The sequence below is a fragment of the Bos javanicus genome, chromosome 15, assembly GCF_032452875.1.
Source record: "Bos javanicus breed banteng chromosome 15, ARS-OSU_banteng_1.0, whole genome shotgun sequence".
NCBI classification, from domain to species: Eukaryota; Metazoa; Chordata; class Mammalia; order Artiodactyla; family Bovidae; genus Bos; species Bos javanicus.
Genome location: NC_083882.1, coordinates 54,252,729 through 54,279,902, shown reverse-complemented (window position 1 = coordinate 54,279,902; position 27,174 = coordinate 54,252,729). Strand labels below are relative to the sequence as shown.

At 47.0% G+C, this 27,174-nt stretch overlaps 1 protein-coding gene across 2 annotated transcripts in view; it reads left to right on the top strand.

The window, feature by feature from the left end:
* Positions 1-18,480: 18,480 nt before the first annotated feature.
* CHRDL2 (chordin like 2) overlaps positions 18,481-27,174 on the top strand; it is a 33,946-nt gene continuing 25,252 nt past the window's right edge. The window contains exon 1 of one of the 2 annotated variants that reach the window (XM_061380841.1): positions 18,481-19,078. In XM_061380841.1, coding sequence (XP_061236825.1) covers positions 18,997-19,078 — 82 coding nt within the window. In that variant the 5' untranslated portion in view covers positions 18,481-18,996. The remainder of the gene's footprint in view (positions 19,079-27,174) is intronic. The other variant, XM_061380840.1, reaches the window with a different exon arrangement.

Sequence of the window (27,174 nt, the reverse complement as noted above, 5' to 3'; positions counted from 1 at the left end):
CCAGGCTGTCCTTCATCCAGAGGTCCTCTTTGTTACACTTCCCACTCTAGGTTCTTGAGGACGCTTTGGCCAGATTGCGGCAAAGGGTGGGTGGGGGGCTGTGGTCCAGAGATCAAGCCAATTGCCGTTAGAGATGCAGCCCTTGGTGTGGGTTGTTCACTCTTGACGGTTTGGGGCTCTTAATCTGAAGTCTGTTTACTATTGAAGAAGCTGAACCAAAGTAGTATAGCATGCCTTCTTAGATATGAATAAAGACGGGAAATTTCTTTTTGCAGTGGGAAAAAGCAAGAGTTCAGAGTAGTACTAGATCAAAAGCCAGGAGATCTAGAATTTGTCATGACCACTTTCTCCCTTTCATTGGGCTTCCCTGGTAGCTCAAATGGTAAAGAATCTGCCCGTAATGCAGGAGACCTGGGTTCAATCCCTGGGTCGGGAAGATCCCCTGGAAAAGAAAATGGCAACCCACTCCAGTATTCTTGCCTGGAGAGTTCCATGGAGAGAGGAGCCTGGTGAGCTATGGTCCATGGAGTCACAAAGAGTCAAAACATTACTTATTTATTTTTGGCTGTACTGGGGTCTTTGCTCCTTCAAGGGCTTTCTCTTGTTGGGGAGAGTTGTGGGGCATGGGCTTCTCACTGCAGTGGCTTCTCTTGTGGAGCACAGGCTCTAGGATGTGTGAGTTTCCGTGGTTGTGGCACACGGGCTTACCTGTTGTGGTGCATGGGCTTAGCTGCTCCGTGGCATGTGGGATCTTTCCAGATCAGGGATTGTACGTGTGTCTCCTGCATTGGTGGGAGGATTCTTTACCACTGAGCCACCAGGGAAGCCCCTAACTTGTATAATTTCTAACAGATAAACTCTCTCTGGACCTTAGTCACCTCATCTTTAAAACAAGAATGCTCAAGTTCATCAGTTCTCAACCTGGGGGGCATTTCAGAAAGACACACACACACACACATGCCAAAGTCCCTTCTCAGATCTACTGAACCCAAAATACTGAGGATGGGATGCCAGCATGTAAATTTTTTATAATGCCACAGGAATTCTAATGAATACTCCTAGATCAGGCCACTACAATAGAGTGGTCTATTCAAAGACCAATTCAAATGTCCCTTCTAGCTCTAACAGTCTAGAAGTTTCTGTTTGGGGGAACGCCCCATTTTATGCAGTTTCACTGAGACTGGGGAAGCTGAACCACAGAGGTAGTCTTCTCCCTGCCCCAGGGCAGCCAGAACATGACATATGACCTAGGCTCAGCCACGTAGCCACTCCTCTCTGAACTTTGAATCTTCAGGGGATGACACAAAAACATATTGACACATTTAGAATCATTCACAGGAATGGATGGGCTTCCCAGGTGGTACAGTGGTAAAGACCACGCCTGCCAATGCAGGAGACGAAAGAGACACAGGTTTGATCCCTGGGCCAGGAAGATCTCCAAGAGTAACAGTTACTGGACAGAGGAGCTGGTGGGCTACAATCCATGGGGTCGCAGAGTCAGACACAACTCAGCACACAACAGGAGTGGGCACAGTAGGTGTGCAACCACAGTGGGTCCTTCGGGGGTTGCGATAGAGGGGGGAGTGTCCCTACCATGGTGACGGTGGTCATGCCAGAGTGCTCCTGAGGCATGAACTTGGCTGTAGTGCCTGCTGCCTGGCCTTCCTAGGTTAAACCTATTTTTCCACATGCAGGTTACCAGCCTTCCTGTCAACTCTATACCCTTTGAGTAAATTCCTTTTTTCCCCATTAAATTGCTCACAACGTCTGTTGTTTGTAACAAAGTACTCCAACTTAGAAACAGGTTTGTTGTTTCTAAAGCGACACCTGATCATAGTTGTCAGGGCTGCTTCCTACGTTATGAAACCATCTGAAAAGCTGAGCCCAACAGCCTGGAGCAGAAGAAGCCGGGGTGCAGGTGATGCTTTTCCCCTAAGCTCCCACCTGTGACACAGTCACGTTAGTGCACTCATCGAGGATGCCAGCTGGAACAGGTTGTGGCACAGCCACACCTACCAGGGCTTCCTCTCCAGCTACCTTTGCTCTGCCACTCATGCCACACTTTGTGAGGACTGCATCACTGCCAAAGCTCCCTGCCATCCTTCTCATAGTGGTCCATACCACTGCTCTGGCTTTAGCCCTCCTCATCCTCATCACAGCAAACCTTCCCTCTTCCGGCCAGCTGGAGGCTCCAGCTACTTCCTGCTAGACTGAGGGCTATTGGTTTGGTTCCAGGTGGAGACAGGCTGTTCTTCCCTGCAGCCCCCAAACCCCTTCTTGCCAGCCTAGGCACTGAGTCCCTCCTGCAGGCCTCACACACCCAGGAAGGCTCAGGCCCTCAGACCCTTCCAGCCCCACCCCTCCCTCACCTTCCTCCTCTCTCCTGGTGGCCTTCTCTTCTCTTCCTCCCTCAAACCAGATTTCCCCTTGTGATTTGCCCCCTTCCCTTTTGCTTTAAAGATTTTTTGCTGCATTCTTAACTATCACTCATCTTCAGGGCCTTCCCTTTTGTTTCAGGGGAAAATCAGTTTTTGCAAAACTAATCCTTCTACCTGTCTTCTTTCCAGCCTCCTCCAGATTCTTGCCAAATACTCTACAAACACAGAAAAGACTTGGTCCCTGCCCCACTCAAGGTCACAGCCTAAACAGACAAAATTATACATAAATAATTATCACAGGGGGGTAAAAAAGACTATTATAACAGAACTACAAACTCTAAAGCTGAGACACATACAAGGTGCTTTGGAAGCAGAAAGCAAAGTTGGGGTGGGGAGGGAGGGAAGGTTTCACAGAGGAGGAGACCTGTGAACTCTGATTGGAGGATGAGGAAGAGTTCACTAGGTAGACACAGGGAAGGCATTCCAGGCAGAGGGAAAACAGGAGCAGAGGTGCAAATGTATGAAAGTTCACAATCTGTGTGGGACTGACAAAGAATCTGATGTGGCTAGAACAGTGGGTGGACATGAGGCTTAGGACACTTGAGAAGCAAAGGAACTAGAACTTATTAAGTAACTACCTACCACATACTAAGCACATGCTCAGCAGTAATCCGTCTATCTCATTTAAACCTAAAGTAACCAGATAATCACGATGGAGTGATCACTCACCTAGAGCCAGACACCCTGGAACGTGAAGTCAAGTGGGCCTTAGGAAGCATCACCACGAACAAAGCTAGTGGAGGTGATTGAATTCCAGTTGAGCTATTTCAAATCCTGAAAGATGATGCTGTGAAAGTGCTGCACTCAATATGCCAGCAAATTTGGAAAACTCAGCAGTGGCCACAGGACTGGAAAAGGTCAGTTTTCATTCCAATCCCAAAGAAAGGCATTGCCAAAGAATGCTCAAACTACTGCACAATTGCACTCATCTCACACTCTAGTAAAGTAATGCTCAAAATTCTCCAAGCCAGGCTTCAGCAATACGTGAACCATGAACTTTCTGATGTTCAAGCTGGATTTAGAAAAGGCAGAGGAACCAGAAATCAAATTGCCAACATCCACTGGATCATCGAAAAAGCAAGAGAGTTCCAGGAAAACATCTATTTCTGCTTTATTGACTATGCCAAAGCCTTTGACTGTGTGGATCACAATAAACTGTGGAAAATTCTGAAAGAGATGGGCATACCAGACCACCTGACCTGCCTCTTGAGAAACCTGTATGCAGGTCAGGAAGCAACAGTTAGAACTGGACATGGAACAACAGACTGGTTCCAAATAGGAAAAGGAGTACATCAAGGCTGTATATTGTCACCCTGCTTATTTAACTTAGATGCAGAGTACATCATGAGAAACGCTGGGCTGGATGAAGCACAAGCTGGAATCAAGATTGCTGGGAGAAATATCAATAACCTCAGATATGCTGATAACACCACCCTTATGGCAGAAAGTGAAGAGGAACTAAAGAGCCTCTTGATGAAAGTGAAAGAGGAGAGTGAAAAAGTTGGCTTAAAGCTCAACATTCAGAAAATGAAAATCATGGCATCTGGTCCCATCACTTCATGGCAAATAGATGGGGAAACAGTGGAAACAGTGTCAGGCTTTATTTTTCTGGGCTCCAAAATCACTGCAGATGGTGACTGCAGCCATGAAGTTAAAAGATGCTTACTCCTTGGAAGGAAAGTTGTGACCAACCTAGATAGCATATTGAAAAGCAGAGACATTACTTTGCCAGCAAAGGTCCATCTAATCAAGGCTATGGTTTTTCCAGTAGTCATGTATGGATGTGAGAGTTGGACTGTGAAGACAGCTGAGCGCCGAAGAATTGATGCTTTTGAACTGTGGTGTTGGAGAAGACTCTTGAGAGTCCCTTGGACTGCAAGAAGAACCAACCAGTCCATTCTAAAGGAGATCAGTCCTGGGTGTTCTTTGGAAGGACTGATGCTAAAGCTGAAACTCCAGTACTTTGGCCACCTCATGGAAAGAGTTGACTCATTGGAAAAGACTCTGATGCTGGGAGGGATTGGGGCAGGAGGAGAAGGGGACGACAGAGGATGAGATGGCTGGATGGCATCACCGACTCAATGGACGTGAGTTTGAGTGAACTCCGGGAGTTGGTGATGGACAGGGAGGCCTGGCGTGCTGCAATTCATGGGGTTGCAAAGAGTTGGACATGACTGAGCAACTGAACTGAACTGAACTGAACTGAATACAGGTACAGAGAATTCAGCAGTGGACAAGACAGGAAGGTGTGGATGCTGACCAAGCTTTGGTGGGACCAGCTTTAGTTACAGTATCTGGCACATTCCAGATGTTATGGAATGAATGCATGTTCCCTCCTTTAGTTATGTCTATAGTGTTTAGCAAGGTTTAAAGTTCAGAGCATGCCAAAAAAGAAAAAAATTCTGTTTAACACATAAGCACATTGGTGGAGAAAAAGAACTCTTTAATTTCTTTAAATGTCTCCCTCTAGATGCCTAAAACTCCACCTTGAGTCTGCAACTTGTTTCAATTTCTCTCTCTGCTGCTCCTTCCCATCCCCTTGGTCTTGCCTTCTCCTTTCCCTACCCTCAAGCTCTGGTCCAAGATACCAAGCAAAGAATTCCCTCTTTTATTTGGTTGTTCTTTGAAGGGAATAAAGGTGGCTCTAAAGGCAATGGCACCCCACTCCAGTACTCTTGCCTGGAAAATCCCATGGACGGAGGAGCCTGGTAGGCTGCAGTTCATGGGGTCCCTAGGAGTTGGACATGACTGAGCGACTTCATTTTCCCTTTTCACTTACATGCATTGGAGAAGGAAATGGTGACCCACTCCATTATTCTTGCCTGGAAAATCCCAGGGACGAGGGAGCCTGGTGGGCTGCTGTCTATGGGGTCACACAGAGTCGAACACGACTGAAGCGACTTAGTAGCAGCAGCAAGAAGCAATCTCAGATATGCAGATGACGCCACTCTTATGGCAGAAAGTGAAGAAGAACTAAAGAGTCTCTTGATGAAAGTGAAAGAGGAGAGTGAAAAGTTGGCTTAAAACCCAACATTCAAAATACTAAGATCATGGCATCCGGTCCCATCACTTCATGGCAAATAGATGGGGAAACAGTGGCAGACTTTTTTTGGGGGGGCTCTAAAATCACTGCAGATGGTGACTGCAGCCATGAAATTAAAAGACACTTACTCCTTGGAAGGAAAGTTATGACCTACCTAGACAGCATATTGAAAAGCAGAGACATTACTTTGCCAACAAAGGTCCATCTAGTCAAAGCTATGGTATTTCCAGTGGTCATGTATGGATGTGAGAGTTGGACTATAAAGAAAGCTGAGTGCTGAAGAAGTGATGCTTTTGAACTGTGGTGTCGGAGAAGATTCTTGAGGGTCCCTTGGACTGCAAGGAGATCCAACCAGTCCATCCTAAAGGAGATCAGTCCTGGGTGTTCATTGGAAGGACAGATGTTGAAGCTGAAACTCCAATACTTTGGCCACCTGATGTGAAGAGCTGACTCATTTGAAAAGACCCTGATTCTGGGAAAGACTGAAGGCGGGAGAAGGGGACGACAGAGGATGAGATGGTTGGATGGCATCACCGGCTCAATGGACATGAATTTGGGTAAATTCTGGGAGTTGATGATGGACAGGGAAGCCTGGCGTGCTGCAGTCCATGGGGTTGCAAAGAGTCGGACTGAGCGACTGAACTGAACTGAAACTAAAGAAGCCCTTTAGGTCCAACAGATAGCAATTAAGGAAATAAAATGGGAAAACACCCCGCCTTAACTCTACTTCAGAGTGAGACACGAAAAAGGCAAAACTTTTAGGGCCACTGGGAGTCCACACAGGTCAAATTTCTGGGAACCTATCTGGCCGGGCAAACAAAAAGTATCCAGCACACTTTCCATCTCATCCTGCTTTCTTCTGTTTTCCAACTCACAGTCTGAATGGTCTCTCTGAAGCATGAATCTGGGGAATGGGGAGGGGAGGGGATTAGATGAAGAGGATCAAAAAGTACAAACTTCCAGTTATATACGATAACAAGTACTGGGGATATAATATACTACTTGATCAATATAATTAACACTGTTGTATGTTATATATGAAAGTTGTTAATGAGAGTAAATCCTGAGTTTTCACCACATGGAAAAGAAATTTTTCTTTTTTTAAAAAAAAATTTATATGAGGTGAGGAATATTCCCTGACTTTATTGTGGTAATCATTTCATGATTTCTTGTTTGTTTAGTCACTCAGTCTTGTCTGACTCTTTTGCGACCCCACGGACTGTAGCCTGCCAAACTCCTCTGTCCATGGGATTTCCCAGGCAAGAAGACTGGAGTGGGTTGTCGTTTCCTTTTCCAGGGGATCTTCCCAACCCAGGGATCAAACACGCATCTCCTGCATTGGCAGGCCGACTCTCTACCAGGGAAGCCTCTTTCATGATGGATTTAAGTCAAATCACTATGCCATACACCTGAAATTTATAGTGTTGTATGTCAATTATATCTCAATAAAACTGGAAGAAAAATACAGCATGATCTAAAATAAAATAATAAAAGACAAACTTTTCTCTGCTAGTATTGATCACCTTTTACAATATAAATAGCATGTCTTATTCTAGTCTGTTTTTCTCAACTCGTCAAAAAATCCTTCTGCAATTATTGTTGCTGAGAGGAAGGGACAGTTAGGGAATTTGGGATGAACATGTACACACTTTCATTCCCTGGTGGCTCAGACGGTAAAGAATCTGCCTGCAATGAGGGAAACACAGTTCAATCCCTGGGTGCAGAAGATACCCTGGAGAAGAGAATGGCTACCCACTCCAGTATTCTTGCCTGGAGAATTGCATGGAGAGAAGAGTCTCATAGGCTTCAGTCCAAGGGGTTGCAAAGAGTCAGACATGACTGAGCAGCTAACACACACACATACACACTGCTGTATTTAAATGGATAACCAACAAGGACCTACTCTATAGCACATGGAACTCTGCTCAATGTTATATGGCAGCCTGGATGGGAGTGGGGTTTGGGGGAGAATGGATACATGTATATGTATGGCTGAGTCCCTTCACTGTTCACCTGAAACTATCACAACATTATTAATCAGCTATACCCCAATACAAAATAAAAAGTAAAAAAAAAAAAAAAAAAAACCCTTCTGCTACTTTTACTTTTTTTGGACCAAGTACCCCAGAAGGAGGGACTCATGGCCCTTCTCCAGGAAGAATGGGAAGGAGTAAAACCCTCATTTTGTCATAAAAAATGGATGGACAGTCAGTTCAGTTCAGTTGCTCAGTTGTGTCCGACTCTTTGTGACCCCATGGACTGCAACACACCAGGCCTCCCTGTCCATCACCAACTCCTGGAGTTTACCCAAATTCATATCCATTGAGTTGGTGATGCCATCCAACCATCTCATCCTCTGTCGTCCCCTTCTTCTCCCGACTTCAATCTTTCCCAGCATCAGGGTCTTTTCAAATGAGTCAGCTCTTCACATCAGGTGGCCAAAGTATTGGAGTTTCAGCTTCAACATCTGTCCTTCCAATGAACACTCAGGACTGATCTCCTTTAGGATGGACTGGTTGGATCTCCTTGCAGTCCAAGGGACTCTTGAGAGTCTTCTCCAACACCACAGTTCAAAAGCATCACTTCTTCAACACTCAGCTTTCTTTATAGTCCAACTCTCACATCCATACATAATGACTGGAAAAGCCATAGCCTTGACTAGACGGACCTTTGTTGGCAAAGTAATGTCTCTGCTTTTTAACATGCTATCTAGGTTGGTCACAACTTTCCTTCCAAAGAGTAAGAGTCTTTTACTTTCATGGCTGCAATCACTATCTGCAGTGATTTTGGAGCCCCCAAAAAAGTCTGCCACTGTTTCCCCATCTACTTGCCATGAAGTGATGGGACCAGATGCCATGATCTTCGTTTTCTGAATGTTGAGTTTTAAGCCAACTTTTTCACTCTCCTCTTTCACTTTCATCAAGAGGCTCTTTAGTTCTTCTTCACTTTCTGCCATAAGGGTGTTGTCATCAGCATATCTGAGGTTATTGATATTTCTCCCGGCAATCTTGATTCCAGCTTGTGCTTCATCCAGCCCAGTGTTTCTCATGATGTACTCTGCATCTAAGTTAAATAAGCAGGGTGACAGTATACAGCCTTGACGTACTCCTTTTCCTATTTGGAACCAGTCTGTTTTTCCATGCCCAGTTCTAACTGTTGCTTCCTGACCTGCATACAGTTTTCTCAAAAGGCAGGTCAGGTGGTCTGGTCTGGATGGACAGTAACACTGACCAAACTGAAAAATTTGCCCCAACTATGTTCTGGATGTTCAATTGCTCTCCTATAAAATATGTATTGGGTTTCCCTGGCTGTTCAGTGGTAAAAAAAATCCACCTGCCAATGTAGGAGATGCAGGTTTAATCCCTGGGTTGGGAAGATCCACTGGAGAAGGAAATGGCAATCCACTCAAGTATTCTTGCCTGGGAAATCCCATGGACAGAGAGCCTGGTGGGCTACAATCCATGGGGTCGCAAAAGAGTCAGGCACGACTGAGTAACTGAACAACACCAACAAAATATGTATCAGAAAGCCTGAGAGGGAGGGTGAGAGTTGGAGGCCACTGGATTCAGGACTGGAACTTCAAATTAACCTATCTTTAGATTCGAATTTGGCCAAGAGGGACAATGGATTTTGTACTACTATCACTGTCTAGTTCTTCTGAACCCAAACTAGCTGGCGACAAGAGGTGGTGCACTGAGGATCAGTGTCTTTTTATGTGAAAACAGGAAAAAAACCCAACTTGCCTTAGAAGAGAGTACTGTGATGGGAGCAGAAGAAAAAGTCGGGGAATACAGAAGAGCCTCATAAAGACTGACTTCCGCTGGTTGGGACAGAAACAGATACGACATGGGTTTAGTTCCTTTGTCTTAAAGGAGGATGGGATTCTATACCAATCCACCAGTGACTGACTGATTTGTTCTCTAGAATGGTCATTGTTCCACAGTTCTTTGTTTTCTAGACTCTGGGTTCTGCTACCTCCATCCCTGAGAAAAGCCTACAGCCAAGTCTCCTGGGACTGTGATGTTGCTGAGTGACCACCAGGGGGCAAAGCAAGACTACGAAGCTCTCCCCACCATCCCTTCCAGTTTCCATGGAGTCAAATTCAGCCGGAATCCGCTTTAAAAATCATCCAAGGCTTTTTTGATCAAACATCTTTGCTTACAGGCAAAAAAGCCAAGGTCTAAAAAAGAGAAATCATTTTTCAAGGCCACGTAGTGAATTAATGGTGACGTTGGAACCAGAAACCAAGTGTACTGGCTATTCCAATGTTATACAGGTTCTACCACATCAAGCTTTCTTCTGTCTCATATTTTATTCTGGAATACACTGGTTTTTAATAATGTATTTTCCATAAAAACGACTTGTCTCTCTAGTTAGATTGTAAGTCCTTGGGGCCAGGGACCATGGTTTGCCCAGCACTATATATCTTCTCCTTCAGAACCTAGCATATAGCTCTGTAGACAGCCTATGCCCAACACCAGGTGCAGGATTTCAACAGACATTGTGAAACTGCTGTCTGGTGGGCCCAGCCATGGTTCGTGAGAACACAGAGATAGAAACAAATGACTATAATTCAGGAGGTGAGGTTTTTTTGGTTGTTGTTTTTTTGGGGGGGCCACACTGTGAGTCATGTGGGATCTTAGTTCCCTCACCAGGGATTGAACTTATGCTCCCTGAATTGGGAGCACACAGTCTTAACTACTGGACCACCAGGGAAGTCCCAGGAGGTGAGTTTTTAACAGCGGTGTAGACAGAGTGCTGTGGAAGAACAAGAAGAGGAAGTGACTACCCGGATACAAAATTGAGTTCTAAAGGAAGAATGAGAACTCATCAAAGACAGGAAATGGGAATTCTGAATAGAAGAAACGGTAGAATAAGCCAACATATAGAGACATAATAAGCTACCCACTCAAGTATTTCTGGGCTTCCCTTGTGGCTCAGCTGGTAAAGAATCTACCCGCAATGTGGGAGACCTGGGTTCGATCCCTGGGTTGGGAAGATCCCCTGGAGAAGGGAAAGGCTACTCACTTCAGTATTCTGGCCTGGAGAATTCCATGGGCTGTATAGTCCATGGGGTCACAAAGAGTCGGACACGACTGAGCGACTTTCACTTTCACTTTCATGGAGGGATGAGGGCATGGTGTGTCAGGTGAAAACGAGTGGTTCTGAGTAGCTGCAGGGCAGTAAAGAAGCTTGAGGTCAGTTGCAAAGCTGGTGTCTACTCGTTCACTTTTCATCGTAGAGACAGTAAGTACCCTACAAGTGCCGGGCAGCACTGTTGTACATAACGATGGATGTGAGATGATAATAAAAGTGAGGTCAGTAATAATAATAATGATGAAAATACAAGTGTGGTTTAATTCCAAGGATTTGGTGTCTTGAATTTAGGGTTCATTCCTCACGGGAATCAGATAATCCAGATAAATATTCTATCCTTCTTTTATTAAAAAAATAGTCAGTAAGCCCTTTGTATGTGCTCAGCACCGTTCTATGAACTAGGAATATAACAGTGACCAAGGATTGAGGTCCAGGCTATTATAGAGCTGTCATTGCTCATGGGCGAGGCAGATAATAAACAAATGAAGACATGCCTTTCAGATAATGATGTGACACAAAGGAAGTAAAAGAAGGCAACATGACAGGAAATAACTGAAGGGGGATATCATTAGATAGGTGGCACAAAGGACCCCGTACTGAGGAAGTGACATTTGAGCTGAATGAACTGTCAGCTGCAGGGAAAGCCGAGGGAAGAATATCCCAAGCAGGAGAAATCTCCAGGGCAAAGACCCTGTGGGGTGTACAGGCAGCCTGGTGTGCCCAGGGACAGGAAAAACTACTAGAGCCTAGCAGCCACCGGGAGGATGGTATATAGTCAGAGGGCAGGCAGAGGCCAGGTCATGGAAGGGTGTTCAAAATGTGGCAAAGGGTTTAGATTTTACTCTAAATGCAATGGAGACTTTTGAAGCAAGACAGTGATGTTGAATGATTTACACTTTTAAAAGCTAGCTCTGGTGGCTCCTCACTCTACCTTTGGGTGGATACAGTGCCTGCCACTGTCTGGCTGTGGAATCCAGTCATGTAGCACTGTTTACTGGTGCTCTAGCTTCATCTTCACAGACCTATGGAAGGAAGTCTCTGAGGACAAACTGCTTTTTGAAAGTCCCCCTGAGCTTGGGGGAGGCAGGAACAGAAGGTCCATTCTCCTTGGTGCTTGGTGAGTGATGATGCTGGCAGTGAAGGAGGCCTCTGGTCAGTTGCTAAGCTTAGGACCTGGATGAAGGATGCTCCCACTCCACGCCTTCCATTAAAGACACTTTGTCCCCACTCAGCGTCCCTCCTGAGGGCTCTGTGAAATTAAGAGCTGTGTGTTCCTTCGTCTTGCTTTCTTCACACCTCCCTCAGAATCACTGTGTGCAGGCTGTCCCAGGAAGAGACATGAGGGGGAAAAAGGACTTAGGAGTATTCACATAGCCACATAAGTACCCATACAAATAAATATGGATGGGGCCAGGGACCATGTTTTGCCCAGCGCAGTATATCTTTTTTCATTCTAAAAGCAATTTATTTAGGCTAACTATATGCACAGAGGATGAGATGGCTGGATGGCATCACCGACTCGATGGACGTGATTCTGAGTGAACTCCTGGAGATGGTGATGGACAGGGAGGCCTGGAGTGCTGGGATTCATGGGATCGCAAAGAGTTGAACACAACTGAGCGACTGAACTGATATGCACAACATCTGGAGATCCAAATGAATATGTCCTAAAATAACTGTAGTTTCTTTTTTTTTTTTTTTGCATCAAAGCTATTTATTTATTATTTTTATGGTTGTATTGCCTGGCATGCAGGATCTTAGTTCCCCAACCAGGGACTAAATCTGCACCTCCTGCAGTGGAAGTGTGGAGTCTTAACCACTGGACTGCCAGGGAAGTCCCAACAGTAGGTCTTAAATGATTTTTACATGGATGAATAACTGACCTGACTGAAGGGTGGAAATGGAATGGTGATTGTTCACTTTACAATAACATCAACTTTAACAGCTCTTTTAAATAAGACTCTCCTCTTTAATGTATCTAAATTGGATACAACTTTCAAGAGTCAATTCATTCATCCTTTCCAGGACATCAAGTAAAGACAGTGTACTGGAACTGGTTTATAAGGGCTCTGGAGAAAGTGAAAGTTGCTCAGTTGTGTCCAACTCTTTGAAACCCCATGGAATATAGGGTGGGCTTCCCTTGTGGCTCAACTAGTAAAAAATCCGCTTGCAATGAGGGAGACCTGGGTTTGATCCCTGGGTTGGGAAGATCTCCTGGAGAAGGGAAGGGCTACCCACTCCAATATTCTGGCCTGGAGAATTCCATGGACTGTATAGTCCATGGGGTCACAAAGAACTGGACACTACTGAGCGACTTTCAGATACACAGGACTATAGAGTCGATGGAACTCTCCAGGCCAGAATATTGGAGTGGGTAGCCCTTCCCTTCTCCAGGGGATCTTCCCAAGCCAGAAATCGAACCCAGGTCTTCCTCATTGCAAGCGGATTCTTTACCAGTTGAGCCACAAGGGAAGCCCAAGAGTACTGGAATAGGTAGCCTATCCCTTCTCCAGAGGATCCTCCTGACCCAGGAATCAAACCGGGGTCTCCTGCATTGCAGGTGGATTCTTTACCAACTGAGCTATCAGGGAAGCTGGAGAGCCCAGTGGTAAATTTTCAGCAAATTTCCAAGCAGATTGTTAAAACTGATCATTACTAAACATTAATAAATTTACAATTAAATGTTATACTTGAAATATTCAAATTCTTGCCTCCTAATTAGTTTAATGCATTTTACTATCAGTGTTCTTGAAGTTATTTATATGTACCTGTAAGATGGAAATACTGCATAATGGTGGCCTACTGTATGTCACAACCCCATATTCAGTGATGTCCATCTGTAGCCTGAAATTGACCCTGATGGGAATATTTACACCATGAAAATTGGCAAATGCTCTAAACCAGGGCTTTTTTCCCCCGGAGAACTATCAGCATACCTCAGGTGTAGTATGTATTATGTAGTCATCTTATATTAATTCTCATATGGTGAATCTGCTTTTAGAATCTTACTTACAGAACTAAATGGACTGAGAAAACTTGCCTTGACACTGAAGTCTATGATCCTTATTGCTATATTAATTTTACATAAGCAAGCAGCCTGCAGTCCAGGATGCCTGTTGGTCACAAATAACAAGTCACAAGAGGACTATTTGAAAGAATTAGAATCTTGTTCAACAAACCTTTCTTTAGCAGTTACTATGTACAAAGATGTATGCTGAAGGCTAGGGAAGATATTAGATAAATAACAGTGCATGTTCTCCTTTTAGAGGAGATGACAAAAAACCTTTGGTGATACAATGTGGTAAGTGCTATAATGGAGATACAGAAGCGGGGGGAAAGAAGGTCATCAGAGAGACTTCAGTGAGAACCTGGACTATCAGCATCAGTGTCTCTCTTGTTCTCCACTGTGTTCCTAGCACCTTGCACAGCGCCTGGCTGGCACAGGGTTGGTTATCAATAACTATTGGATGAATGAAGGAGTTTACCTCGATCCTGGAAAAATAAGACAAACAGATAAGAGTGGGTAGAGGCAGGGTGTTTGAAAAACACACGGACTTCCCTGGTGGTCCAGTGACTGAGACTCCGCATTCCCAATGCTGGGGACCTAGGTTCAATCCCTGGTCAGGGAACTAGATCCCACAGGCTGCAGCTAAGGCTCAGAGGCTGCACCTACAGATCCCCTGTGCCGCAACTAAGACCCGGCACAGCCAAAAAACAAATAATTTAAAAAAAGAAAAAACATAACGTACAGAGACCTGGGTAGGGGAGGTAAGGGGAAGAGCTCAGCATATTTCAAGAGAGAGAATGTTTAAATTTAATGTGGCATGAGAGGTCCAGGGGCTAGAACTGGTAAGGATGAGAGTACAGAAGAGGAGTTCTCTGCCTCAAATCTCTGTAGAGCTCTAAAAAGACCAAAGGAGTTGGCTTGTTGTGCAGCCCCAAGGTCAGAGTTAGGAGCAATGTGGGGAATCTCAGAGAAATCACATTTAGTTAGAGAACTTTCTAACAGATCTGTCCAACAGTGCGATGGGCAGACTAGGAAGGCTGTGAGCAAGTTCTCTAAGAGGGTAGCAGACAGGTGGCAGACAAACTTAGTGAGACAGATTGCTGTGGGTAGATAGATTTTTTTTCCTGACTAGATTTTGGAAGAATTTATCAAATCTCCTTTTTAAGAGTATTAGATAATATATGGGCTTCCTAGGTGGCACAGTGGTAAAGAATCTGCCTGCCAAGGCAGACCACACAGGAGACATGAGTTTAGTCTTTGGGTGGGGAAGATCCTCTGGAGAAGGAAATAGCAACCCACTCCAGAGTGGGTTTCCAGGCAATTTTCTTGCCTGGAAAATTCCATGGACAGAGAAGCTTGGCTGACTATAGTCCATGGGGTTGCAAAGAGTCAGACACAACTGAGCAACTAAGCACAGATAATATATGGAAAATCATCATGAACAGCATTTCTACAGAAGACACAGAAACTTTCCTCAAGGGTTTGTTTCTTATTTTTTTTTCTTTTTGCTGTTTTTATTTATTTATTTTTTGGCTGTACTGAGAGGCATGTGGGATCTTGGTTCCCCAAGCAAGGATCGAACCTGTATCTCCTGCACTGGAAGTGCAGAGTCTTAACTGCTGGACCACCGGAATTTCCAAAGGCTTGTTTCTTATGTCAGTCACTGAGAGCAATAGGGGTGCTGAAGGGTCTCTCATGAGAAAGTAAATATCTTTTCAAGTCACTGAGGTCTTCACTCCATCATGAAGCAGTTATCTATCCAGTATCTTTGTGTATCAGGGACTTTGCTAAATTCTGGAAATATAGATACAAAAGAAAAAAAACAAACCCTGCCCTCAGAGTGCAGGGTGGAAAGGCAAATATTTACACCTCAATAGTTAAAATACCATTTGCTACCAAAAATTTGCTTTGCTTGGGGGACTCAGGGAAGCCCTGAAAGAGAAATGACTCGGAGCTGACTTTTGAAAAGTAAAACAGAATTCACTACATGAAGGAAGAGAAAGATAGTCCAGACAGAAAGGAAACATAGACTAAGCCATGGAAATTAGACAATGCATGGGCAGGTGGGGAGGTGAGTGGCTGGTGAAAGTACAGGGTAGGTGGCAGTAAGAGGCAAAATGCACGCGGCCTTGAATCCAGAGCTGCCTCACTGGAAAAGACCCTGATGCTGGGAGAGATTGAGGGCAGGAGAAGGGGACGACAGAGGATGAGATGGCTGGATGGCATCACCGACTCGATGGACATGAGTTTGGGTGGACTCCAGGAGTTGGTGATGGATAGGGAGGCCTGGCGTGCTGCAGTTCATGGGGTTGCAAGGAGTCAGACACGACTGAGTGACTGAACTGAACTGAACTGAATCTGTCAACAATTGGAAGTCGATAATGTTTTATCCTATTATTTATTTAATAAATTTTTTATTTTGAAAGAATTTTAGACTGACAGAAAAGTTGCAAAGGTAGTACAGAGTTTTTTCTAAGAACCATGGATCTTTCATCCAGTTTGGCCCAGTGTTATCACCTTGCATAGCCACAGCACCTTTGTCAAGACTAAGAAACCAATGTTCGTACATGACTATAAATTAATAGACTTTATTTACCAGTTTTTCCACTCATGTCCTTTCACTATCCCAGAATCCAAGCCAGGATATCACATTGCACTTAATGCTTTAATGTTTTTCTTTTTACTTCCAATAATGGGTCTTAAGTGGGAAGATGATGTGATCAGGTTTGTCAGTAGGAATAATCTACGTAATTTTTATGGTAAATGTGAAGAAAATAGATTGGAGGTACCCACACTAGGGGTGGAAGACTTGCTAAAAGGCTACTAGAGAAGTCCAGTAAGAGATGATGATGGCCTGAACTCTGAGGACATTAAGGATGGACAGGTGTGTTGACACCTTTTTGATCTTATGGTAGAGACCTTTCCTGAAGTAGAATGGATAGGATATAGGGGAGGGCAATGTCAATCCATCTCCTTTATCTGAGATGAATCTATGTATATAGCAGACTTTAAACAAAGATGGAGAAAGGAAAAGATCTCTGTCCCAGATCCTTGGGATGAGATTATTTCTTCAATTAAACACTAAACTTAACTCTGAGTGCCCTGAAAGCCTAAGCAAAAAGGGAAGCATGAGGACATTTCCTTCTCCAGGGGATCTTCCCCACCCAAGGATCTCATCATCTGTTAAAACGAAGCATACTCAAGGGAGAGGAAGTGGCCAGGTTGGAGAAGAAGAAATTAAGCCTGGAGGGCACCAGCAGCAGATCCTGTTTGTCTCTGATTTAGAAGGCTCTGGGGAGGCTCTGTTTCTTTTCTTTTTTTTTTAAGATTTCATTGATGCGGACCATATTTAAAGTCTTTATTGAATTTGTTGTAATATTGCTTCTGTTTTAGGTTTTGATTTTTTGGCTACAAGGCATGTGGGATCTTAGCTTCCAAACCAGCTATTGAACCTGCACCCTTCCCACTCCCACCCCTACACACACTGGAAGGCAAAGTCCTAACCACTGGATTGCCACGGAGGTCCCCCAGAAGCTCTCTTTCTGGGGACACTGGTTCCTCCAGCACTCTGTTCTTGGAGAGCATCAACTGGCAACACAGGAGGTGGGGACCCCAGTTATCTTTACAGACACAGTCGTAAGTGTTTCAACCTGGAAATGTGATTCCCTACCAGAGAGGGATGTGATTCAATATCCCTTCTGTCTTATCTCTTACTCTTCCCAGTCTGCTCCCCTCCAACATTTACTGAATTTCCAGCAGCTCTGCAAGAAGTTCCTCTGGGGAGGAAGTTGAGGTCCAAAATTGGGATAGATGAACTTACCCAAGACATCCAAGCAAGCCATGGAGAGAGCCAGGACAGGGGCCCTGTCCTTTTGAGTTCAGAGTTTGCGTGTTTCTTGTCTGGACAGAGCTGGTGGTTCTCTTCTTAGGTCCTATTAATTCATACACTCATTTACCACGAGGTATGGGACACCAAGGATGGGCTGAGGTGAGGGGCTCCAGGCCCTTGCCCCCACCCCCACCCCATCAATTTCAGGTAAGAAAGACAATGCTTCGACCTAAAGCCCTTACTCAAGAGGATTGAGTATGACCAACCCTCTCAGAAAGGTGCAGGCCCTGCCTGCAGAGGCAAAGGAAAGACTGTGTCCTGCTTCTGGAGTGCTAGGGTGGGATGGGAGGGAGCAGAAGATTCGCAGAGGAAGGGCCAGGGATCCCGCATGGCGCCTCTAGATTCGGGGATAGCTAGCCAGAGCATTCCAGGCGCCTGGAATTCGGACCCCTTCTCTTCGAGATCTGAGTGCTTTGACGTGCTCATCCCACGTGCGAAACAATTGTGGGATTAAAAACATTAAAAGATACTTAAGATACTAAGGTCCCCATTTTAGCACGGGGATCTGGGAAACAGACTCAGGTGGAGTGGCCAAGTGCACAGACAATTAAGAACAGCAAGTGTCCCGATTTCATCCAGAGGCGGGGTTCTGTGCAAGCACCATGGAACTCCCTCACCTGGGCGCCTGTCGGATCCACAGCCCGCTTCGCCTTTCCGACCCCGACATCTCTCCCTTCCCCACCCGAAAGTTTCTAACAGGGTTCAGTCCTCCTGGGCTCGGGGCGCCGCGGGGAGTTAGGGGTTAAAACCCGTGGCCCGGGTGGCTCCTTCCCCCTCCCCAGCCCCCTCGCCTCCTCTCGGCGCGGCGCCTGGAGCGTCTGTCCCAGAGACCGGCACGAGAGAGGAGGGGGAAAGTGGGCCTGTTTCTCGGGTGGCCAATCCACCGAGCCCGCGGTGCCTCAGAGGAGGCGCCAGTGCTAGGCCAGCGCCAGGCCGGGGCTGCCTGCTTCCCGCGGCAAAGTACAAATGCGCCCGAGCGCGGCGCCTGGCGCCCTTGGCGTGCACAGCCGGCCCGCGCGCAGCCTCCCCCCGTGGCCGCCGCGCCGTCGCCGCCGCGGGTACCGCCGCGCCGCCGGGCTCCAGGACCCGGCAGCCCGACCCCGAGCTCTGCGAGCAGGGGGCGCCGGCCGCTTCTAGCCCGCACGCCCGGAGCAGCCCGCCGGTCCCGCGCGCCTGGCCCAACGCTGCACAGCTGGGCGGACTCCGGTCCTCCCTCTCCCGTCTTTCTTCTCCTCCCCTCCCTCTCACCTTCTCCTTTAATTGCTTTCCCCTCTTGCACACCTTCCTGTATCCCTCCAACCCTTTCCCTCCGTTGGCTTTCCACCTTCCTCCTATTCCCACCTTGGACCTTCCTTTTTGTCCTCAACACCTTCCTCTCAACCCTTCTCTGAATCTCTAACCCTAACCCTCCCCGGGTCTGTGGATTGCTTTGTGCCCCTGGGCGTCAGTGTCCCCCGCATCTCACTTTCCCCGAAGTCCCCTCCCGGCTCAGCGCCTGAGGGCCTGGCCCTGGGGAAGAAGGATGGTTCCCGAGGTAAGAGTCCTCTCCTCCTTGCTGGGACTTGCGCTGCTCTGGTTCCCCTTGGACTCCCACGCACGAGCCCGTAAGTAGCGGAGTGGGTGTGCTGGGTGGCAGAAGAGGGGACCCTGGGGATGTGCTGGAAAGTGCCAGGACTTGGAACCCCAGACTGTTCTGACAGCCATCCAGCGAGCACCTGTGCCGGGAGGGTGGAGGCTTCTCTGCGGACCAGTTAGGGCTGACCAGACTGGGGGGAACTCGGCAAGACTCAGAGCTAAGGGGGCTGCGGCCACGGACCCGAGGGTGAGGGACCTGAGAGCAGTGGGCGAGAGGGCAGGGCACGGTGCTTCTTCTGGAGGAGCCGGGGATGCTTATTCCTAGCAGAGAGTCTGGCGTGTTTGGCGGCAAGGGTGTGATGATGAAGAGGCTATTGCATTTAAAGACAGCCAGTGGAAAGAAAGAAGAGTTAACTGGGATAACTTTCCCATTGCTTTTCTCTTTTGAGACTTACAACACTCCGGTCAGGTGGGTATTATCATTTGCATTTTACAGATGAGAAAACTTAGACTGAGAGAGGAAACTTGCTCACGTTGACAGAGCTAGTGAGCCATCCGAAGCCAGAGTCTTCAATTCCCAATCTGATGCTTTTCCCCCTGGTCCCACAGCACCTGGAAGGAACTCTGATTTTGAGCTGTGACATTGGGAGGCAGCAGGGCACAGGGAGATAGACCAGGGTCTTCATGATCCCAGATCTGCTGACTACCAGCTGGTAGGAGGCAGATATGTCTCTGAGCCTCAGTTTCCTAATCTATAAAATGGGAGTGAAAATCCCAGGACTGTTCTGAGGATTAAATGGAAGAAAACATGGAAAGCAACCAGCACCAGCAACTAGCTGGTCCATGGTAGGTTCTCGAAAAACACGTTCCCTAAATCATGTTTTTCTACTTGTACACAGTGTAACCTCAGTGAGTTGATATCAACTCTCTGAGCCTCAATTTCCTCACTCTTTCCACAATAGGCTGGTGGCGGACCTCCTACCCATCTTTTGACCGTCTCTTGGAAGGCTGGGAGGGTGAAGAACAAAACCAAAGATTCTCTTAAAAAGAAGGAAGCATCTTGGTTCAAATGCAGACATACCCAGTAAAGAAACAAAGGCCCAGCACGGGCAGTGTTCCGCCCCAGGTTACACCGGGCACAGCCTGGCATTAAACCCCATTTTCCCAGCCTAGAGCACGTTCCTCTCCACAGCTCAGCTCCTCCATCTCTGCCTTCTTTTGCACATGACTTTCTGGAGCCAGCATTGCTGGGTGTTGTTTCATTCCTGTCTCTGATCATCAGGGCAGGCTGCATGTCTGTCCGTCTCTGGGCGGCCACCAGCATGAGATTCACAGAAGTCCTTAGTAACAAGCCCTGAAAAGAGCCCTGTGTTAGTTCAAGTCCTGGCTCTGCCCCTTAGTAGCTGTGTGGCTTTTCGTAAGTGACAACCTCTCGGAGCCTCACTTTCTGCATCTAAGACGCACACCCACCTGAAGGCTTCTCAGGAGGATTAGAGGAGATGACTGTTAAGTGCCCAGCACAATGCCTACTGCTCTGTCAGTGTCTCCTCCTCCTCCTTGAGGCCTGGAGGTTTCCTCCCAACACCTTCTCATTGCTTCTTAAAAGAGAGAATTAGCACAGGATGCCCTTAATGCCTGCCTCCCTTGCACTTGGCACATGGCTCTTAACCCCCCAGATTTCATTGCCATGGATGCATCTTAGAAAGATGGCCTAGAATCATCTTTATGTAGATTGCTCACATCTCCCCATGGCTCTCCTCCTTGCCTCCCAGAGCCTGTTAGCCCTCTACAGTCCAGCTTAGGTCACACCTCTTCCAGCAAACTCTCCCTGCCACCTGATCCATGCTGATCTTCCCTCCTCTGTGCTTCCACTCTTTGGGCCATATTTATCATTAGGTGCTGCCAGTATTCCATCTCCCCTAGACTGGAGCCTAGTTACCGACATGCAAGAAAAACCTTGGAGCAGAATTGTTGAGTTAAGGTGACGTGGAGGTAGTCAAAGGGGTGTAAGATGCTGCGATTTCAAAGCTGAAAGAACTTTTGAAAGTCACCTGTTTCTACACCTCAATGTACCAATCCATACAGTTAAACCAAAGCCCAGAAAGGGCAAGTGACTTGCCCAAGGTCACACAGCAAATTTATTAAAGAAACGAACCGAGACCTGGATCCTAGTCCCTGATTTATCACTTACTGGTTATGTGAATTAGGACAAATTATTTCCTTCTTTTAGCCTCTCAAAGAAGGCTAATAACTTCTGTGTAATGCTAATAACCTACGAATCTTTAAACAGTCCTGTAGTCATTTGCTAAGGTCTTGTTTGAAGGTCTCCTGTGAAGGCCCTTGTCTTAGTTTAGTAAGTTTAGTTAGTAAGATCTGGGGCCTGTTGTAAGTAAGAAATCTCCTGGTGACATCTTAGGTGCTTTCAGAAGTGGTACCCACAGATAGAAATTCTCAAACCCTGTAGTGTCTGATTCCTGAGATGGCCCTGTCCTGCAGAATATATAGGCCTGTGAACATGTATGGCAGCTTGCTCCTTAGTTTAAAGTGCAAGGGTATTCAAGCAAAGGTTATTCTATCCTTGGCTCTATTTCCAGCCACAGATTGAGCCTTGATCCCAGCCCAGACTGAGTCTCAACTCCAGCCACAGACTGAGCTCTAATCCTCAGACACTACTGTGGATCAAGCCCCATTTCCATTCCCACCTAGAGCCCTTAGCCAGGATGAGCCCCTGATCTGGTCACTGGCCAGTGCAGTCCCAGGCTGAGCCACCTGTGTGTATGATGTCAGTCACTTTGGGCACCCATCCCCACTTGTGTCTGTGGAATGAGAACCTGCCCAGTTCCTTGACTCCCTCTCCAGTGCTCTTTCTCCTCTGTCAGCTCCTCTTCTTTGTGCTCTTCCCCTGGTGGCGCAGAGGTTAAAGCGTCTGCCTGCAATGTGGGAGACCTGGGTTCGATCCCTGGGTCAGGAAGATCCCCTGGAGAAGGAAATGGCAACCTACTCCAGTATTCTTGCCTGGAGAATCCCATGGACAGAGGAGCTTGGTGGGCTACAGTCCACGGGTCGCAAAGAGTCGGACTCGACTGAGTGACTTCACTCACTTTACTAACTGTACCCCCTCTCGTAACTCCCCCCCACCTCCGCTTTAAGGTGTACAGCTGCTTCTGTTTTTTCATCTCTCCCTCCATCCAATCCTGACTTCAGGAGAGAGTTGGTTATCAGGTAAAACCACCAGCTCGTCTACCTCCAAGGTTTATGTATACCATGGAAATCAAAGTTTTTGGTCCCAGGTGACAAAACCTCAGACCCAAGAGGCAGGGTGGGGGCAGGAAAGGAGCTTCTGTGCTATGACATGGTACAGATGGAATCAGAAGGTCAGGGCTCCGGTCCTGGCTCTGCCTCCAGTTCCAACTGTGACCCACAGCAGGTTGCCTTTGTCTGCCTTGACTTTTCCCAGCTGTAGAGCAATTCGGTGGGAGTCAAATAGATAATCTTTGAGGACCTTTCCAGCTTTAACATCTCATGATTCTAAGACCCAAAGATGCTATCGCCTTGGTTCAGGGTCCGCTCTGGCCTTTGGAAAAGGGAATTGGGGGAGTGTGGGTCTGCAGCCTGGTACCCTTGCCCTCCAGGGAGGAGTGGATAGACAGACATCCACTGAGAATCAGACACCAACAGAAAGGGCCTAGAGGGCCTGGGACAGAGGGTACAGAGGGTACAGAGGGCTGACGTCTGGCTGCAGTCAGATCCCTCTCTGCCTGTCTTGAGGTTCTGCACCTCTCTCTCCCACCAGTAGAGGTCTCTGTATCACTCACTCGCTTGCAGGCTGTTGAGCAGAGCTGGGCAGCAGCTGTGCAGCTGCTCCAGCTGTTGCACCTGTTCCAGGGCTGGCCTCTCAAGTTCCCCCAGCCGCCGGCCATGGCACCAGGCTCTGGGAGAGAGACTTTGAATCCCTTGGACTCCCAAAGAAGAGGACTGGCATGCGAGCAGTGCTGCTGGAAGGTGCAGTGCAGAGATCATTGCAGGCATCCCTCTGCCTCTGGGCAGGATGTCATCCCAGAGAAGCCTGTTTCATACTCTGTTACCCATACTTATAGTCAGGATTCTTCCTTTACCTCAGATAAATCCTTCTGTTTGCAATTTAAAGCCATTTCTTCTGATCCTGTCCCTTAGGGGATGGGCATTCCTATGAGAAGCCCCCACCTACCTGGATCTGAAGACACATTGGAGTTCATGCTGGAAAAAATCAATTATCTTAGACCAGGGTCAGGCTCTCTTTGGGACTGTGCCCACATCTGTAAAATATGGGATTGGACATAATCTCTCAATCCCTAACTTTCTAAGATTTTGTGTGTTAGTCATTCAGTTGTGTCCGACTCTGCGACCCCATGGTCTTAGCCTGCCAGGCTCCTCGGTCCATGGAACTCTCCAGGCAAGAATACTGGAGTGGGTTGCCATTTTCTTCTCCTTCTAAGATTTTCTGAACCTATAAATGTATTAATACATGTCCATGGAAGAAGAGAATGTAAATAGTTTATTCTCTACCCACTGACCCTTGCCAGGCAACTGAGCTGTCTTTCCTGGTTTGCTGACTCTCTCTTTTAAGGTCCTTCTATGCTCCTGAACATTTGTCATGTGCCAGATAAGAATTCAAGTTCACAGAAGCCAGGGTCCTTTCCCTAGACTGCACAGCTCATGCACTGAGGAGCCGAGGTTTTTACTTCTGATTCCCTTAGGAGGCCTCCCTCATTGAGTGCCAATACCCAGCACAGAGCTTATGTCTCAGAGAGGAGCAAGTTTGTTGGTGTGAAAGGGAACTATAAATAAATAAAGTACAGCATAGTGGGCATGAGGGAAGAGATGTGAACGTTCTCACATCCCCATGCAGGCTGGCTCACTCGGGTTTCCTGAGTTCTTGCAGGCTGGGGTCAGGCCAGCCACAGTTCCAGCCCCAGGTCTACCTGGTGCCCTTCTCTTGGTCTCATCCTGCCTGTTTTGCAGCCCAGAATATTCTTGTGTCTTTTCTGCCTCCTCTTGGAAGAATTCCCAGCAACACTACCCACTCCTGGCTACCCCTTAAGAGATCTTAAGAGACCATGAGAGTCTCAAGGCAGACTGTGGGATGACCTTGGATGGGACAGCTTGGGAATTTGGATTTACATGTGAAGATCATGAAATCACTCAGCCTCATACCTTCCTGGGCTCCTGGCTATTTTGTACATAATGTTTGGTGAACAGTTTAGGAGTTCAGATGATGGGAGCTGGAAAGGGGAGGTCCAGGGCCAATTTCTGTTAGGCGGCAAGGTCAAAGTGCCCAAAGAGATTTGGCTCTTCTGTCACATGATTAAGTTCTCTTTTTGTTGAAGCAGGAAGTTTCCAAGATAAAGGACCAGCAATTGCCTCCTCCTCCAGAACCTTTCTTAACTCCATTCTTTCATCCCACATTCATTTACCAAGCGCTGATTCTGTGTAGGCTCTGCACAGAATACTGGGGATACAGAAATGAATGCCATTGGCCCTTGCTCTCAAGAGACTCACAGTTTACTAAGGAAGAGAAGTCCATTCAAAAAGTACTTCTAACCTAGTATGATGCAAATTGTGGCAGAGGGCTGAACTCAGTCTGTAGGACCGCCAGAAAGGACTGGCAAGTGGCCTGGGAGTTTGGGATGGCTTCACAGGATGGCATCGAAACAGGCTTTGGAGGATGAGGAGTTGGTCCAACATTGGAGATGGAGAATCACATTCCAGGTGAAGAAAGAGTATGCGTAAGGGTACACAAGCATGAAGGAGCGAGGGTAGGGGCGGGGTGGGGATGGGAAGAGTGAGAAATTTAGTGGGAGGATGTGAGGCTTAAAAAAGGGGCACCACAGAGAGTTCTGCTGGAAAAGCAGGTGGGAGCCTGCTCATCATAGGCTGGAGTGACATGATAACACTATGACAGATACCAGAGTCTGTCTGATAAACGTAGCTACCTTGAATTCAGATTAGGTCAACGAAGTTCAATCATCAGGCTAGGTAAAGAGATTCGGCTTTGCCCTGGCCAAGTGGGTGTTTCCTGCAGGGAGAGAAACTAGCCCCAGCACACCCCAGTCACCTTCAGGAGACTACATGGACCACAGTCACTCCCACCCCTTTGCGTGCAACTTCTTCTCTGCCCGACTCCACCTTGTTAACTCCTTCAAGATCCAGTTGAGGCATCTGCTCAGGGAAGACTTCCCTGAAGATCCCATGCTTCCACTGTCAGAGCATTTGTCTGACTGCATGTATTATATCTATCTGTCTTCTTCATTAGGCTGTAAGCTCCTTGAGGGTGGGCACTATGTCCTGTTTAGGCATGTACCAGGTCCATGGGCATGTATAACTTGATATACAAAATGCTCAGTACATGAATAAAGGGACCAATGTTACTATTACTAATGATAATAAAACATCAAAATTAATGGTAACACTTACTGCCTATGTGCTAAGAACCCCACATTCACTTGGTTATTCAGGCCTGAAACTCCAGTCCCACCCTTGACTGCCCCTTCACCCTCTCCACCCTTATCAGTCTGTCTGAAAGCCTACCCACTGTACCTAGTAGGTAGTCCTCAAATCTGTATTTCTGTCCCCCAGCACTGCTTCTGCCTTGCTCCAGGTCAGTGTGATCTCAGAAGAGATGACTGTAACAACCTCCTGTGGTCTCTCTGCCTCCAATTTGAGATCTAGAATGTTTGACCTTAGTGGCAGGTACCATGATGTTCTGGGTACTTGGGGGCTGCCCATAGGATTCTTGGAGTAAAAAGAATACTATGAGAAACAGAAATTGTTAGGGTAATTTGGGGTCAGCAACAAGGTCTGCTTTTTCTCTCTTTGTTTTTAGCCTACCATTTGGCTGAACATCTAATATGTGGCAGGCATTAGTCATATTATATATGTTATTTGACTTAATTCTGCAATAACCCCCAAAAGGTCAAGATTATTACTCGACCATTTGACAAATATGGAAACTGGGGCCTGAAGTGTTTAAATAGCTTGTCTAAATGCAGGTTGCAAATAAAAGCCAAATTCAGTTGGAACCCCAGCCTATCTGACTCTGAAATCAGAGTTTCGGGACTATATACACACTGGGTGAGGGGTATGAGACCCGTCCCTGTTCTTCTCTGTCTCTCTAAAGACAGAGAACAGCTCTCTAGAACAGCTCTCTCTAGAACAGCTCCAATCATCCGCCTCAAGCAAAAACTTCCTCCACTAACGTCTTCCTGGATTAGACATCACTGCTGGGGGCCATTAACTCCTTAAGTCCCCTGAGAGAAGGAGCAATTGGTCCCCAAGTTGGAGAAAGAGATGATGGGTGGTCTGAGATGTGGTGGCGGGGTGCCAGGGCCGGAGTGGGAAGACCACAGAGGACCACAGAAAGGAGATGAGAAGGGAGGGAATGTGAGAAACAGACTTTGCTCCTTCTCTGTGTCTCTCAGGATCGGCTGCACTGGCTGCCTGGGCCTCATCCTGCCCTGTTTGGAGCCCCTGCAAGCCTAGGTGTACAGAACCATCAACATATCCTGAATCATGGAAGCTTGAAATGGTCAAATCTTAGAATCACAACATCATGCAGTTCTAGAAGCTTTGTTGTCTCATGATATGTAGGCTCTCAGAAACTTGGAATTCTCAAATCTTAAGTCTTAGAAACTTAGAACCTTAGAGTCTAAGAATGTTGACATCATGTATTCATAAACTATCTGTACAGAAAACCTGTGAAGATCAGAGTTCATGCCCACTCCTTATTTTGAAGATGGGCAAGTGAGGCCCAGAGAAGGGAAGCAAGAGTCTTCCTCAACATCACACAGTGAATTCATGGCATAAGGAGCTAGAGCCCCTTACCAGCCAAGTGCAAGGATGGGGCAAATGCCAGAGCTGCACGACGGAGGCAGCCTGCAGTCTTGCCAGGTCCTCCTCCTGCCTGGTTTTGGCGTGGCCTTGGGCACTCACCTCCCTAGAAAAAGGGAGCTCCAGGCAATGCCACCCTTCCTTGTGCTTCTCACCTTGGAGGGCGTGGTGGGGTGGGGATTGTGGCTCCTGGGGTTGACGGACAGTTTGCCAGGCCCCCCATATTCTTAGCTGCTGCCAGGTCCATCAGTGGGGGAAA